This window comes from Erigeron canadensis, chromosome 3 (assembly GCF_010389155.1).
Source record: "Erigeron canadensis isolate Cc75 chromosome 3, C_canadensis_v1, whole genome shotgun sequence".
Taxonomy (NCBI): domain Eukaryota; kingdom Viridiplantae; phylum Streptophyta; class Magnoliopsida; order Asterales; family Asteraceae; genus Erigeron; species Erigeron canadensis.
The window spans coordinates 38,302,010-38,319,095 of NC_057763.1; the positions used below are offsets into that span (position 1 = coordinate 38,302,010).

At 29.7% G+C, this 17,086-nt stretch overlaps 1 protein-coding gene across 1 annotated transcript; it reads right to left on the reverse strand.

Moving 5' to 3' along the window:
• Nucleotides 1–5,847: 5,847 nt before the first annotated feature.
• Nucleotides 5,848–7,277, reverse strand: LOC122593389 (transcription factor MYB14-like). The gene is made up of 3 exons (XM_043765789.1): nucleotides 6,991–7,277; nucleotides 6,747–6,876; nucleotides 5,848–6,373 (listed from the first exon to the last, which is right to left on the reverse strand). Exons 1-3 carry the CDS (start codon nucleotides 7,121–7,123, stop codon nucleotides 5,881–5,883), a joined length of 756 nt encoding a protein of 251 aa, XP_043621724.1. The 5' UTR covers nucleotides 7,124–7,277; the 3' UTR covers nucleotides 5,848–5,880.
• Between the last annotated feature and the right edge of the window lie 9,809 nt (nucleotides 7,278–17,086).

Sequence of the window (17,086 nt, forward strand, 5' to 3'; positions counted from 1 at the left end):
GGCATTCCGGCCCAAATCGTGGCTTCATGCATGTCTCCATGGAGAAGGCCAGAATTTGAGAAAAATGGTCCATGTTCTTCAAGATATCCGTTGCTTACTTTTAGCACCCATTTTCCATGTCCCGAATTAATTTGAAATTTTTTATGTTTGTGTTAAATAAATTTAAATGATGTGACGATAACGTGGTCATGCGAATTTGAAAATTTGGTGAGAAGGATGATATTAATGGTGGGGTGAAATTCTGGGTAAATTTTGAAAGTAAAAAATGACGTAACTGTAAGATGTGTGAATTTAATTAGAATATGTTTCCTTAATTAGGTTAAGACTAACAACAATCTATCACGGATATATAGAACTCGTATAAGTTTACATAGCCTTTAATTAATATTGTAGGAAATAAAAATAGTTAAAATAAGATAACAAAAAAGTGGAAACCAGAGAGGTCGATGGCTACAACTTAATGTTGAAGCTAACTCAAGAATATGGAATACCACAAAAAGTAGATCAGAATATGCTCCAGCTGAAATCATCATCCACAAAAAACCGAATATCTTTTTAAAGCTTTCTTAGCTTAAAAACTAAGTTACACAATTACCTTAATTTTGACAACTGACAAACCACCTCTATAAAACACTCCATAACGACTCCACATCCAGTATTTCCAATAATTAATAATGGCGTACTTGAAGACTTTCAAGAGGCTTCTAGCTTCTAAAAAGGTTCTAAGATTACTCTCTACCAAGCTACGTCTGCAAAAGTTTCAAAGATCAAATAAACCAACCGGTAGTCGGAAAATCAAGAAACGTCCCACGACCGCAAAAAGTGGGACCGGGTGGCTCTCGTTATCGTTTCAATCAAGATTCAAACGGAAACGAAAGGACATCATCGGGCAGAAATACCCTAGAAAGAAAACCAAGGCAATTTATGTTGATCAGTTGTTTTTGGACAAGAAGCAGGGGATTCCGGGTGGCGCTGATCAGAGAATACTAATAGAAAACGCGGTGGCGGGCAGTAGTAGTAGTAATAAAGGTGGGGGTGGAGGAGGGGTGGCAGATGAGATGTGGGAGTCGTTAGGTATGGGGTCAGCACAAATGGAGGGGATCAATGAGAGGGCAGAAGAGTTTATTTCTAGATTCCGGGCCGATCTCTTGGCCCAGCAGATCACGGCTAGGCAGAGATTATTGTAGCTAGCAATAATAAGCTAGCTAATTACTAATAATTAGTTTGTTGTTTTTTCTTTTTCGATCGTATGTACGTACGTACGTGTTGTAATGTTTCATAGTTAAGTTGCCAAGCCAACTTGACTAATTGATGTACATATAAATTAATTATTAATCTCTGTCAATATGTCTTCAAGTTTCAATAACAAGATTTGAAATGCGAAATCTCCTTTAGAATTTGACCTACAAGAAATACATATACTGCGCGTGCTATATACATACAATTAAACGACCACAGTAAAGATGAGTGCGAGACTTGTACATTTAGTGATTAGTCACGTTCCAAAAAATCAAGACACCACCAAAATTGGATACCGGTCATGGTCACATTTTTAAATTTCGATAGTATTTTTGTGTCACGAAATTGGGACGGTACCCGGACGAGGTTGGGACTTGAAAAATTCTGGTTTGATGTTCAAAAACCCGAATTCAAACGAACAAAAAATAACTACTAAAACACAAGCTAGAACAAAATTAAAAGAAAAGAAACGCACATAAAATACATGGTTATACGCAATTTTATTCTATTCATTTAATCTAGACCGCGAAGTACAAACTTTTGCTCATCAAGGAACCCTATCACAGTTCCACCGGGCCTCAATTCGAGTCTGAAAATTCTATAGATCCGTATTTAGTTTGATGCATCATTTTGATGAATCTGCATCTAAGATGGATGCACAAAACAAAAAACGTGATTTTCTCGATTTTGACGGATCAATGTGTTGTTAAACACTTAAATAATGATAATTAGTTATGCACTATGTTAGTTTTATGGACTTTTAATGCATCAAAATGATGTTTTTTAAGTGTTCTCATTTTAAGATTGTTATCACCGGAATGTTACTATATATATATATATATTTTAATGCATCAAAATGAGGTTTTTAAGTGTTCTCATTTTAAGATTCTTATCACCGGAATGTTACCCTATATATATATATATATATATATATATATATATATATATAGGGGGACAATCAAATAAGAACAGTTTTAAAATAAAAACGGTGAGAACACCTTAAAATCATCATTTTGATGCATTAAAAGTCCATAAAACTGACATAGTGCATAACTAATTATCATTATTTAAGTGTTTAACAACACATTGATTCATCAAAATCGAAAAAATCACGTTTTTTGTTGGATGCATCATTTTGATGAATATGGATCTAAGATGGATGCACAAAACAAAAAACATGATTATTTCAATTTTGACGGATGAATGTGTTGTTAATCACTTAAATAATGATAATTAGTTATGCACTATGTTAGTTTTATGGACTTTTAATGCATCAAAATGATGTTTTTTAGGTGTTCTCACCGTTCTTATTTTAAGACTGTTCAGTCTTAAAATAAGAACGGTGAGAACACCTAAAAAACATCATTTTGATGCATTAAAAGTCCATAAAACTAACATAGTGCTTAACTAATTATCATTATTTAAGTGATTAACAACACACTGGCCTGTCAAAATCAAGAAAATCATGTTTTTTGTTTTGTGCATCCATCTTGGATGCATATTCTTCAAAATAATGCATCCACAAAAAAACGTGATTTTTTCCGATTTTGACGGATCAATGTGTTGTTAAACACTTAAATAATAATAATTAGTTAAGCACTATGTTAGTTTTATAGACTTTTAATGCATCGAAAATGATGTTTTTTAAGTGTTTTCACCGTTCTTATTTTAAAACTATATATATATATATATATATATATATATATTCATCTAAAGTCGTTTCACGCACCCTTGGATGTGTAGATGACTATTGCTTCATTAATTTTATTTTTATTTTTTTCTTAACATCAGGAACACTTGCTTCATTAATAAATTGGTGGGGGATATTGGTGTATGAAAGAACTCAATTAACACATGACTTTAAGGTCCAAAATATTGTCAAAACAAGGTTTTCTAATAAATAAAATGAGGTTATTTTGAAACCTAAAGATGGTTGTATAAAAGAAAATATCACATGAGCCCAAACATTGCGTTCGTGATCCTTGCAAAAACAACTCAGGCCCACGGCTATAAGTAAACTATATATCTTATTAACTAGCCAAACTGTTAAGAATGAAAAATCTATACAATCTAATGAAAAAACAAGTTTTTTCTTTTAAAGTGTTGAAAAATTGTGTGATAATATTTATCTAATATTCCTTAAAATATTTTCACATACACTACTTTTTAAGATTAATAATTGAATTACATTATAATTTTTTTATTTTTAAAATACTTTCATTAACTTTTTACGTTAATTACTTTTAAACCACATATATATATATATATATATATATATATATATAGGTTAGGGGTAAAATAAAACAACCATTAACATAAAACAAATAAGATATAATGTGAGTTTGACATGTGTCTTTTATTATTTAATTATATTTTTAATACTTAAAAGGTACATATGTAAATTTTTTATAAAAAAACATATCAGCAACCACAATCAATCTTTTACCCTATTTTATGAGCAGCCATCACGACCCCTATCTTTCTTTCTCTTCTCGCGTTTTCATCTTCCACTTTGAGTATAACAAAGGAAACATGTATGTTGTTATTCTATTTATTTCTAACTCCATTTATATATAAAGAAATTTAAATCTGTTCAACATGTGTTCATAAGCAAAGTTCTTGATTTTTGTTTTTTCAATTTGATGTTATACATAAGTATTATAATTTAAATAAAACATGTACATCAATGACTACTACACATGTTTTTTCAAATAATATTTGTGCATCAATTTTTCTATAATACTTGTGCATCAACATAGTATGTTTATCTATCATCTTTGCGATCATAAGTTGCTATTCATATAATGCTTGTGCATCATTTTGTACATAATACTTAATTACTTGTGCATCAATTCCATATAATATTTGTGCATCAATTACATATAAGGTGTTATTCAAATAATATATAGTTGTGCATCATTTTTTACATAATATTGGTGCAATCATTTTTTCCGTTGAATCAATGTGGATCAATATATACAAAATGATATTTGTAAGGTTTGTAAAAAAATAACGAGTTCTTATATTTTTGTGCATCAAATTTCATATGGTTTGTCCCGAATGTACTAATAACTTTATGCATCAGCGATGTTTAAAAACAAATTGTTAGTTAAAAAAAATATTATATCAAAATGATGCATTGTGACTCTCTAACTAATTATGATACACATGGGACATGAATATTAAAATGGTGCATCATGATTTATTTAAGTGGATTAGTAATTAATAAATTATATGAATGGAACGTATGACAAACTAATTAATAAGTTTGATAACAAAAACTAAAATGTATTTTAAAAGTTGATATTAAATATTAAATAATTAAACTTACGAATGAGTTAAGGAAGCTGAAAACGTGGACAGTAGTTATGAAAATTCCATGCCATTGAACTTTCAAATATCAACAAAAATGCCATCATTAAATATATCTTTGGATCTAATCTTGGATGGAAGATCTTACGGCTAGCACATTATCTTTTTGTTTTAGGTTAATAGTTATCTTATAATAACTAACCTCTATATATATAATATAATATATATATATATATATATATATATATATAATGTATAAAATATTACTGTATTATTACAAACAAACATTCTTACACTTGTCACTGTGTGTATAAAAAAAATGTACTACTCTAATAGAAGCCAATCGGCAATTTCTAATTTGGTGTATAAACTTTTTTTTCTTCTAAAAGTTTATTCCACTAGATAATCTACTTAATTTACACCAAGCCTTTGTCTTTTTGGAGCTCGTCATGATCAGCACACCAGTGTTGATTTACGGCCAAAAAGTCAAACTTAATCTCTTCACTCTTCTTTTGAGTCCTTCGTCATCATCAACTCAAAAAAATATTTAAAAGTAGGAAGAAAATAAAAAAGACAAACCAAAAGTCTTCGCATATGTGTATGCCTTTGAGACATTTGTTAGATCCCGTAGCGTATTTAGCTTTCCTGTTGATCTATTTATATAAATGACGTAATACTCTAGTAAGAATACTCTTAAAATAAGAATACGATAATAACATTTAAAAACATCATTTTGATGCATTAAAAGTCCATAAGATTAATATAGTGCATAATTAATTTAAAAACATGATTTTCTTGATTTTGACAAATCAATGTATTGTTAAACACTTAAATAATGATAGTTAGTTATATATTATGTTAGTTTTTATATACTTTTAATGCATCCTAATGAAGTTTTTAAGTGTTATCACCGTGTTCTCATTTGAAGGTTGTTCTTGTTTGACATTTTGCTCTGTTAAAAGGTCATATTTGGATCGTCTCAGATTCAAGGCGTGCGTGATAAATAAATCCACCACGAACTAAATGACCGGTGATGGCCATACAGGGATATGAACGCTACATACAATTAATACACTTATCAGCACGTTGTTGTTAAAGAAAAAAACATTTTACTTCATAATTAATTTATTTTTTGTTTTTTATATATCGTTTCTATGAAACACAAAAATGTTTATTTTAATTACGAACTACAATGTTGATCTCACTTTGTTTTTATAAGTTTACATTATGCATGATGATCACAACATAGAAAAGAAATCAAAAACTACAAGGATCTCAAAATTCACTCAACGATAATTGCTTAATTAGATACTCGTAGTATATATCTAATTATAATAATTCATCCCCTTTAGTAAATACATTGAACCAAAAGTGCATGTCATCATGCATAATGCTGCTTGATGTATACTTGTACTCCCCTTCCACAGTAGTAGTCATCATGGAGCTAATTTCGCCAGCTGAGAAAATCTCCGACCAAAAATCGTCATCCATTAGTTGTGAATTATTATTCCTCAATAATATTTGTATGTCACCACCGTTATCATTCGAGATCCCAGAAGATATGTCACTGGTATTAGAACTAGTTTGGGGATTATTATGCCCGCCACTATAATTATTATTGATGATTTCGGAGGAGGGTTTATTAGATGATGAAGATGACGGTGATGACTCCACCACGACGTCGTCCTCTTCTTTTAATGTGTCTCTTTGCTGCTCAAAATTTTCATGCTCGTTCACTGCTCTCTTCTTCAAATAAGTGTGCCATACGTTTTTTATTTCGTTATCTGTACGACCTGGTAGTCGTGCTGCAATGGCTGACCATCTATATATGATTTCAATCCAAGAAACAGACCATATATGTTTAATTTGTTAGTTATTTGTACGTATTATATATATATATATATATATGAATTATAGAACAAGCTAGCTAATAATTACCAAACGGTCTAATTTTTAGTCTAGCTAATTAATTTCAAAAACATTTATATATAACTACTAGTATACTATACATATATATATATAAGGCTGTATTTAACGTGCATAAAAAAACTTGTAACTTCCATAGTAAAATCCCGCCCCCTGTTTTTCATGGTAAATGTACAAACAATTTATACACCTTAAACACAGCCCTAAAGGCTGTATTTAGCAAACCCCATATATATATATGGATACAAATAAATAAATAAATTAATTACCTGTTTCCCAAGGCTGCATGCAATTGTATGATGGTTTGTTCTTCTTCTCGAGTGAAGTTGCCCCTTTTAATATCTGGGCTAAGATAATTAGTCCATCTTAGCCTACAACTCTTTCCGCATCGCAATAAACCTGCATGCAGCCAAATTAATTTTACAAATTGAAAACTAGTACTTCTTATAATAAGAGGAATTATAAGAAATATATACCCAGTATAAAAATGTGAGTATGTAGTAAATACACTACCAGCTAGTTTAGGGAGAGCGCGCCAATTGCCATGACCATACATATTAATGTAATTGATGAGGATGTGGTCTTCTTGTAGCGTCCACGGGCCTTTCTTCAATCCCATCTTATCGCAACATGGGGCTCTTACCATTTGTACCTACCTACCTACGTACGTACACTCAGATTTTTATCTTGTTCTGAATCTTTAATAAAGGCTTAACGAATTTGGGTTGAGAATTTTGATACTTAGTCTAAATATATATGTAATAGATACATATTGGGTTTATATAAGGTGTGTTGGCCAAAGGTACGTACAACAAAAGGACAGTGTAGCTAGCTAGGTGAAGTAGTTTTATTTTAATTAATTGAAACAAGTCAAAAAAGATGTGTACTTTGGGATCAGATTAGAAAATCGTGTTTAAATTATTATTTTAATAAAAATTGTAAATAGATGATTAAAGTTTGCCCGATGCAACGATAAAAAAAATGGTATTGACATCAGCGAGATAGTGACAGTCATATACAGTACCGGAAGCGGGCGGGGAAGAGCTGACGCCCCCTTCATATTTAAATATTTTTAAAAATTTGGAATTTTTTCTTATAAATTTTTAAATTTCAATTCGTTTTTTTCAAAAATAAATTCATAAAATTTTTCTATTCCACTTTGCCGCCTCTTATCCATACGATGTTATAAAAATATAACACTTTATTCATACAAATATTGAAAATATGTAATATTTTCTTTTAACACCTTTATAAATTTTCACATACATTATCCTTTATCATTAACAATTAAATGACACTATCAATTTTTTATCTTTTAAAATATCTACGTCAACTCTTTACATCAATTATTTTTACATCAATTATCTACACCACTCGACGTCGCCTCCACCAACAACAATCACCCCCACCACCACAGCGTCGCCACCACGACCACCGCCGCATTGCACGGATATCGTGCTAGTATTAAGTTAAGAGAATAGTAGATTTTTTTTCTGGTACCGTCTCCCCAACCACCACGACCACCGCCGCATTGCGCGAGTACCGTGCTAGTTTTAAGTTAAGCGAATAGTATATTTTTTGCTGGTACCGCCCTTGGTGGTGGCAACAAATTGGTAAGGATTGGTGGTGGCGGTGCATTACAGATAATATTTCATTTGTCACACTTTTAGTTAGCGTGAGCAAATTAAAAAAATTGTCACGTTTTTATGTGTGTGTGTATATATATATATATATATATATATATGATAACAATCAAATAAGAACAACCTTAGAATAAGAAACACGGTGAGAACACTTAAAAACTACATTTTGATACATCAAAAGTCCATAAAACTAACATAGTGTATAACTAATTATCATTATTTAAATGTTTAACAACACATTAACGTGTAAAAATCGAGAAAATCATGTTTTTTTGTTTTGTGCATCTATCTTGGATGCATATTAATCAAATAGATGCATCCAACAAAAAACGTGATTTTTTCGATCTTGACGGATCAATGTGTTGTAAAACACTTAAATAATGATAATTAGTTATGCACTATGTTAGTTTTATAGACTTTTCAAAATGATGTTTTTAAGTGTTCTCACCGTTTTTATTTTAAGAGTGTTTTTACCGGAGTGTTACCATATAAGGGTTGGTTATTGTAAAACAACTATTAAAGTAAAACAGATAAGATAATATCTTGATCCTTAGATCATAGTTAAATTGATGCACGAAGATTCATGAGACAACTGATGTATGGTGATATTTATGATGCACAGTGATTATATAAAACCTATTGTTTTATTTGTTTTATTATAATACCTGTTATATTTTACCTAAAACCTATATATATATATATATATATATATATATATATATATATATATGGGAAAAGTGAGTATAAGGCTGTTATGCATCCAACTTGGGTGAAAAACCTCTCACATACTAATATTTTAATATTTTAAATAAATACATGGCCCCCCATGATTTTTACCTTTTAAAAGAAGGTATGTGAGGGGTTTTTCACCCAACTTGATTGCCTAACAGCCTCATATTCCCTTCCTCTATATATATATATTTATTATATGTATATTATATAACCAAAAAATAATTTTCTTTCAAAGAAGCTGAATTTTTGACTTTTAAATAAAGGACATTTTTCGTGTTAGGGAAAAATAAATGTGTAACAAAAGAGAATAGTAATTGCCTAAACAAAGAGTTTTATTAATTAGTAATTATTGTTTATTTCTAAAAAATAAAGATAGGATTAAGAGGTTAGGTACTTAACTTTCCGAACATATATGTCGTTTTTAGCAAAGAAATTTAATTATGACATGTGTTTGTTTAAAGAAACATAAAAGTCCAGGCTAAAAGAAAAAGTAGAGACTTGGACGCATATGGTTTATACGTCAAAAGAGTAATGATTATTGGTGGCTACTTACAAATCAACTATACTCTCTAGTATCTAAGCTTATTATTTGAGTACGACCGGACAACTACCGATATCTATTTATATCTTTTTTTAGAATGTTTTTGTTAAATATATATCTATCTATATCGTAAACTATCGGATCGAGTATTATTTAGATGTGAAACTTGCAGACCTCATTGACGTTACCTGCGCTTTCGTGTCTCTCAGTGTGGTCAGCACTAGAGTTTCCGAGCAACGAGGCTTACTCCATAGCCTCTACACTCTTTGTGCATGCACATTTTGGATGAACTATTAACTTGTTTTCTTTTCTTTTATATTATAATTATAATTTTATATATAGTTGAAATAATTTGAGTAATCAAAAAGATCAATTTAAACTTTTTTTTATTTACATAAATGAACAACAAAATTGTAACAAAAACTAAACAATCACATAACTAATTAGAAGTCCAAATCTCAAACCGTTTCTAATTTCATGTTGCGATTTTCAAAATCAAGTAGAGATTCCAGTTTGCGATTTTGTTTTTCTTACCCACACAATGGCCCCTCCGTCAAATCTGATACGATATTATTCCCGTGGGGTAGGGTAAAATTTTCCATTATGATGTTATGTAAAAGTACTAAATATGCGTGATAAAGGTTTGTATTGATTTTTCTCCCAAATTATTATCAATTTATAACTTTAGCGATTTTTATAAATAAAATTGCCGAACCAGCGTAAATGTTGTAAATGATGATCGGAATAATTATTCATAGTCTTAAACTATTTCGGAACGACCACTTTTTGGGCATATCCAGCAAATAGCAATTACATGAAATGTATACAGTTTAGCACATGATGTATAAATTGCCAGTTAATTAATTATATATAATCGTACGTCTCTATCTGATTTAACCTCAAAAATCTTTATATATTAATCTAAAAGATAATTATACGATTTTGGGTGATGAGTGGTAGTGTAGTAGCCAATCTAAATTTGACTATCTTCAAACAGATCGATGATGAGGCAATGTAATCATGCAAAGCTGTAAACAGCCGCTATACGCGCATGTGTTCATACTTCATTTTGACCCTCCAATACAAAATGCTAAAATTAATAGTATACGAGCATGGTATCCACACAATACGTCGGCGAGTCGGTGGTGGCGACATCTATTGGTGTAGGTAAAAGTATTTGATTTAAAGGGGTTAGTAGAAATATTTTCTAATAAAATGAACTAATGGTGTAATTTAATATTAAAGGTTGATGGTGATTTAACTCACTAAGGGTATTTTGGTCAATTTGCATGTCCCAATTATGTAAACTTTTAATATAGGGGTTATAATTTTTATATAGTAGTATAGATAAAATAAAATTATATATATATATATATATATATAATGTCTTGCTCGTCGGAGGACATGACCATGAGAGGATACTGTGAGGACTAGAATAAGTTTATTGGGTTTAGGTGTTATGTGAGAGGGCTAGGATTAGTCTAGTTAGACGGTCTTAATTACTGGGTTTCATAGGTTGTCTAGCACCCGTAATTTCTTAGTTATTACTAGTTATATGTATGTATGGATCTTTTCAAAATCCATGTTTCTGGTTTCTTCTAGGAGGTTATGGCTATTATGTTTACACTTTTACGCGGTTTGTATGTTATATGGATGCTATCGTATATGTTTTTGTCGAACTTATGATATAGTATGTTAGGCTATGGTAGTCGTTATTCTTCCCTACTCGAAACATAGCTGGGGATACTCAGCAGATAGGTAAATGCTCTTAGGCCTTTTTTTCGGTCGACAGATATGAAAACTAAACCCTTCTCAATTTTCTTTTACTTTTTCTGGTCGAAGGTCCTTATGGAAGCAGCTTCCCTACCTCTGGGTAGAGGTTAGACTGTCTGCAGCTCACCTTCCACATGCCCCGTCTTAGGGATTGATTTATGTTGTTGTTGTTGTTGGTGATATATATATATATATATATATATATATATATATATATATATATATATATATATATATAGTAACACTCCGGTAAGAACATTCTTAAAATAAGAACGGTGAGAACACTTAAAAACATCATTTTGATGCATTAAAAGTCCATAAAATTATCAAAGTGCATAACTAACTATCATTATTTAAGTATTTTAAAACACATTTCTCCTCCAAAATTGAAAATATCACGTATTCTGTTGGATGCATCATTTTGATAAATATGCATCCAAGATGGATGCACAAAACAAAACACATGATTTTCTCGATTTTGACAAACCAATGTGTTGTTAAACACTTAAATAATGATAATTAGTAATACACTATGTTAGTTTTATGGACTTTTAATGCATCAAAATGTAGTTTTTAAGTGTCCTCACCGTGTTCTTATTTTAAGACTGTTCTTATTTGATTGTTCATATATATATATATATATAAGTATGAAAGAAGTAAATGTCGGTTGTTACACATCCAACTTGGGTTTAAATCTCGTTACATACAAGTAAAATTTTTTAATGTATAAAAAATATGAGTCCAATCGTTTATATATTTAAAATATTACAGTAAAAAATTAGCATGTGAGGAGTTTTCACACAAGTTGGGTGTGTAACAGCCCATACTCACTTTTCCGTACACACACACACACACACACACACATATATATATATAGTTTCCTTATTTTGAGAACCATTTTTTTTGTAGGAACCATGAGAACTCTTAAGATATATATTTGTTCACATGTTTTTTTTGTTCATTCACATGTGAAATGATATAAAAATGTATGTTGTAGAAGAAACCTTCAAAGTAACCTTTTATGAACTTGTGAATGAATTTGCTGACATTTTTTGTTCACATGTGACAAACGACTATATATAAGGTTTTGAAAAAAAATTTCTTTTACAACATATATTTTTATAACGTTTCACATGTGAATGAACAAAAAAAAACATGTGATCCAATATAAGTTTTAGGAGTTCTCACGGTTCTAACAAAAAAATAGGTTCTCAAAGTAAGGTTTCCCTATATATATATATATATATAGGGTGGGATCAGTGACGAAGCCAACAATTTTATACAGGGAGGCCCAAATTTTTTTTGTTAACCTGGATTCTAATTGCAAAATAACAGCATAATAACATCAATTTAGTTCACAAATGGCAACATATAGCTCATAAATAACGTACAACAATATATTTGCAGAATTATACAAAGACAATAACTGTACTGTATCTAAATAACGACACTATAATAGCATAGCTATAACTTTTAGAAAGAATGAGTTCACATAAATAAATACAATATAAAGCAATCATAATTGTAATAAAAGTATATGTTTTTATCTCGTGTTTTTTTGAAAGATAGACTACTTTATATGTATATATAGACTACTTTATATGTATATACTTTCGTAATAGCCCCATTACATCAACACAGTAAACTATGTAAATGGTTGAGGATAAATGGATAATAAAAGCTTACTACTTATATTAATCATCACAATTACTAAAAATGAATTAATGTTAAAATACCCTCATTGGTCCATAAGAATAGAAGACGTATGCGTGGCTTAATGAATTTTTTAAACTTTTACCTTTTTTATTTGTAACTTTTAGTTTAGAGAGATACAACTACAATATCACAGAAATTTAATAGGTTAATTTGGATCTTTCTACATAGGATGGGCCAAAAGGTTTGATGGATCAAAAACATAACAGATTACCTATAATAATGTTGACATTCTAGTCTATCTAGGGTGGGCTGTGCCCTCCCTATGTCTAAGGTCCCTCCACCATTGGGTGGGATGTTACAGTTAGAGATAACACGTCTATGGTTTTGTTTGGCAAGAGGCATTCGAGGGATTATAGGAGCTTAAAGACCCCGAACTTTTAAAAATAAATTCTTGTTAAAATAGTAGCCCTGTTTGATTATGTATTTGAGATCAAAAGTGAGGCCCAAAAAGCTTCCAAAAGCCCCGAAAGATTTTTAAAATAATAGCTTATGTTAAAAGAGTTGAAATAAAAGTATCCACTCCTAGCCTCATTTTCAAGCTCTAACTCCAAACTCCATAACAATCAAGACTCACTAATTGATTAACTGGTAATTGATGTTCGTCAACTTGATATTAAAAAATTGACATATTTTATACATTATGAATACATATATATCTTTCTAGGTCAAGATTGGAGAACTGTTGTAAATAAAATGCATACTAACTGGCAATAAATAATTAAAAGCAAATATGCATATTGATGCGGCTCTAATTTTATTACAATAAAAGATCGATATGAAAGCCTGGAGTCATCATTGGTTTTAACCCAGTTCATAGATTCGACTCTTTAGAGTGACATGTTCTGGAGGTCCTTCCTTTGAATAACTTGTAACGTCTTATGGTCTACGTCTAGTAGTCTAAAATACATGCAGAACATCACCATTATATAATGAGGTATTCCCTAATATCGAATACCGATGAATTATTAAAAAAATTGTGTAGAAAAGGGGGAAAAATGTATTAAAGCCTAACAGGAGTAAAAGGACCCTAATTTTACTTAGGGGACTAATATTTACAATTTATCGGAAGAATGTTAGAGGGGGTATTCGTAGCAAGGAAAGTTGCGTTTGAAAGTATAGAAAATATTTAAAATCATCATCATCATTTGATATATATTCATAACTCTTATAAAAAAGTATTAACTAAAAAATCACGTCTATACCTAATGATATTTCATTATCTTTTTTATTCAACATTACATAAAGTTCTTTTCCTATGATTTTATCCTATGTGTCAACTCCATATTTTTTTCAAAAATAAACTATATATTTAGAAAAAAAATGAACTTATATATATATATATATATATATATATATATATATTAATTAATAAATAAATAAATATATTATAGAAATCTAAGATCTTCTCATTAGATAAAATGATATCTTCTCTTTAACTAAAAAATCACGTCTATACCTAATGATATTTCATTATCTTTTTTATTCAACATTACATAAAGTTCTTTTCCTTTTTTTCTTATGATGATTATATGGAAGTTTTCAAAACTATATGAATATACAAAAATAAAACAATATAAGTGTAAAAAATAGATTTAATTAGTTAAAAGATAACATCGAAACTCATAAATCTTAACATTATATTAGCTACACCTTGAATATATGTTCCAAATTTAAACCTTTTGTTTTAATAAACAATATCCTCTTTTAAGTATAATAACTACCTTGGTGTATACCTTCTTCTTTGCCAATAGCCGGTAAGTACAAATAACATGAGTTTTATGGTAAACGTACAACTAATTAATATACTTTAACAAAAACCCTTAGGGTTTCGTTTAGCAAAACCCAAAAAAAAATTGAGTCATATAAATTCAAGTAATTGTAAATCACCCGGAGTCCGAGACCTACCCCACCCTTAAACCAAATTCTACATCCTAATTTTCTTTTTCTTTCTCTTTTGGAACGGCACATTCTACCTTTTCTGAAGTAGTCAATTAGATTAAACAAAAATTAAAATCACCATGGTGTTGATAATCCATTTCTAAAGCCTTTTATATCTAAAGTTACCTTTAAACATTACCACATAAGCTTTTATCCTATGTGGCATCTCCATACTTTTTCTACAATATTTATTTTGTATCTTCTATTTCTTCTCAATCTAATTTATTTTATTAAAGATAATATAAAATATTAATTCAAAATTATATACACAAGATATAAAAAAAAAAAAATCAAAACCCATATTATGAAGAATAAAAAGTCGTTCAATATCTCTACTAATTTGGCAAGGATATTTGACAAAAATAATATTATTTATTATAATATATACAACTTTGAAGACTATATGAAATTTTAAAAATTATTTTAAAATATCATTAAGTTATGTATGACAAAACAATTTTGTTGTTCATCTCTTTCGTTCTCTTGGCTGAATCACAAAATAAAGTAACTAAAATTGGCTGTTACTATTCTAGCCACAAAACAAAATCTACTATATAATAATGATAATAGTTACTGAGTTTTACAAATGAGTTTTTTGATTGACGGAGATAAAATACTCTATTTCTTAATTGTATTTAGGATTATTTTTTGCCATCACTAACATAAGGTATTTGCTTCATCTTTTGAGCATAACTAGAAGCAAAAACTAGCAGCATGCTACATTATCGATTTACGTTTGATTCATAGTAGTGTTAATCTATCAGGTGAATACATTTTTACGTAATTTATGGCTACACAAATAGTGGTGTTGATGATATCAAAATATCTTAGATTAAATGTTCTCATAAGTGGTGTGTAATTACTATAGTAGGTTAAGTAACTGTGATATCAACATGTTGGAAAAAACAAAAGGTGACCAAAGTGATCCACGAATTAAGCATGAAATATAACATAATCAATTTCTACATGATAAATCTATAGAATAGCTATTTACTAATGCATAAAATAACCTTTTTAACTAGCCGCGCATCGCGCGAGGTAAAATATGTGTATATATATATATATATATATATATTTTAATAATGATAAAAAAGAAAGAAGGAAAAAACAAGTACCAAACCTTGTTATTGTCATCAGTTACATTATTAAATCAGTCAAAGGAATAAAGAAAAAACAAAGACGTAAAAGGCAATCGAGCAAGAAATCGTAGATGGGTCCAAGTGCTTTACCGACAAAAGATTTGGGCCGCTTTTCAACATATTCTAACACTAACTCGTGATCATTTCTATATCTATCTATACCTTTTATAATACAAATTAGAAATCTATTTTATAAAATTTAAACAGTTTTTTTAATATCTACGTATTGCCCCTTCACATATTATCTCTAAATCTCTAATTCTATATCTCTAAACACAATCAAACAAACACTTACCAAAATTTAACACCCGAACCTGTCAACCCGAACATATTAACAGCCCTACGACAACATCTATGTAATCATCAATAACTAAAGTACTTTTATTTACAATGAAAATTATATAATAATAATAATAATAATAATAATAATAATAATAATAATAATAATAATAATAATAATAATAATAATAATAATAATAATCTTTAGCTGCTGGTAATGACATCGGTCGTCTTTAGTTTTACTGACCGGCTTTGTGTGGTGATTACAACAAAGGACAGATTTCTTGGTCCATTAACATCGATCAACGAAATAGTGGACCTTTGATTCATTGACATCTTTTTTCTATTGACTTCCTCCTTTTTTTTTTATCCTCAGGAGGTTAGTAACGCGTAACAATATATGGTATGAATTAACTTAAATTAATTAGTTTCCATTTTATATAAATTCTCAACTTACAAATTACTCCGTAGAATATTTTGAATCTTTGGGTTGTATACTAAGAAAGCATGCATAAACAAAAGCTATGAATATACTTATTCATAAATCATAATGTCCTCATACTGCAATGGGAATGGTGAACATTGGTTAAACACATTGTGTCCAACAGGTCGGTTTAGAAACATTAGGTTAACACATCAGGTTCAGGTCAGTGGTTGAAGCATAAAGCCGACCAGGACTTCGAAATCAATTCTATAAAATAATTGTGTATCGGACTAGTGTAGAGATCTTGGTTCAACCCAATATTTAAAATATTGATTTTATGCACACAAGTTTGGTGGTTGATAAATATCATTTGTCTTCACCAGATGGTTGATAAATCATCCATTCATTCATGCATATTTCCATA

Coding starts and splice junctions, on each gene's coding strand:
- LOC122593389 (XM_043765789.1), bottom strand. CDS start 7,123: ATGGTAAGAGCCCCATGTTGCGATAAGATGGGATTGAAGAAAGGCCCG. Junction 6,877..6,990: donor CGCTCTCCCTAAACTAGCTG/GTAGTGTATTTA, acceptor GGCTGCATGCAG/GTTTATTGCGATGCGGAAAG. Junction 6,374..6,746: donor CATGCAGCCTTGGGAAACAG/GTAATTAATTTA, acceptor AATCATATATAG/ATGGTCAGCCATTGCAGCAC.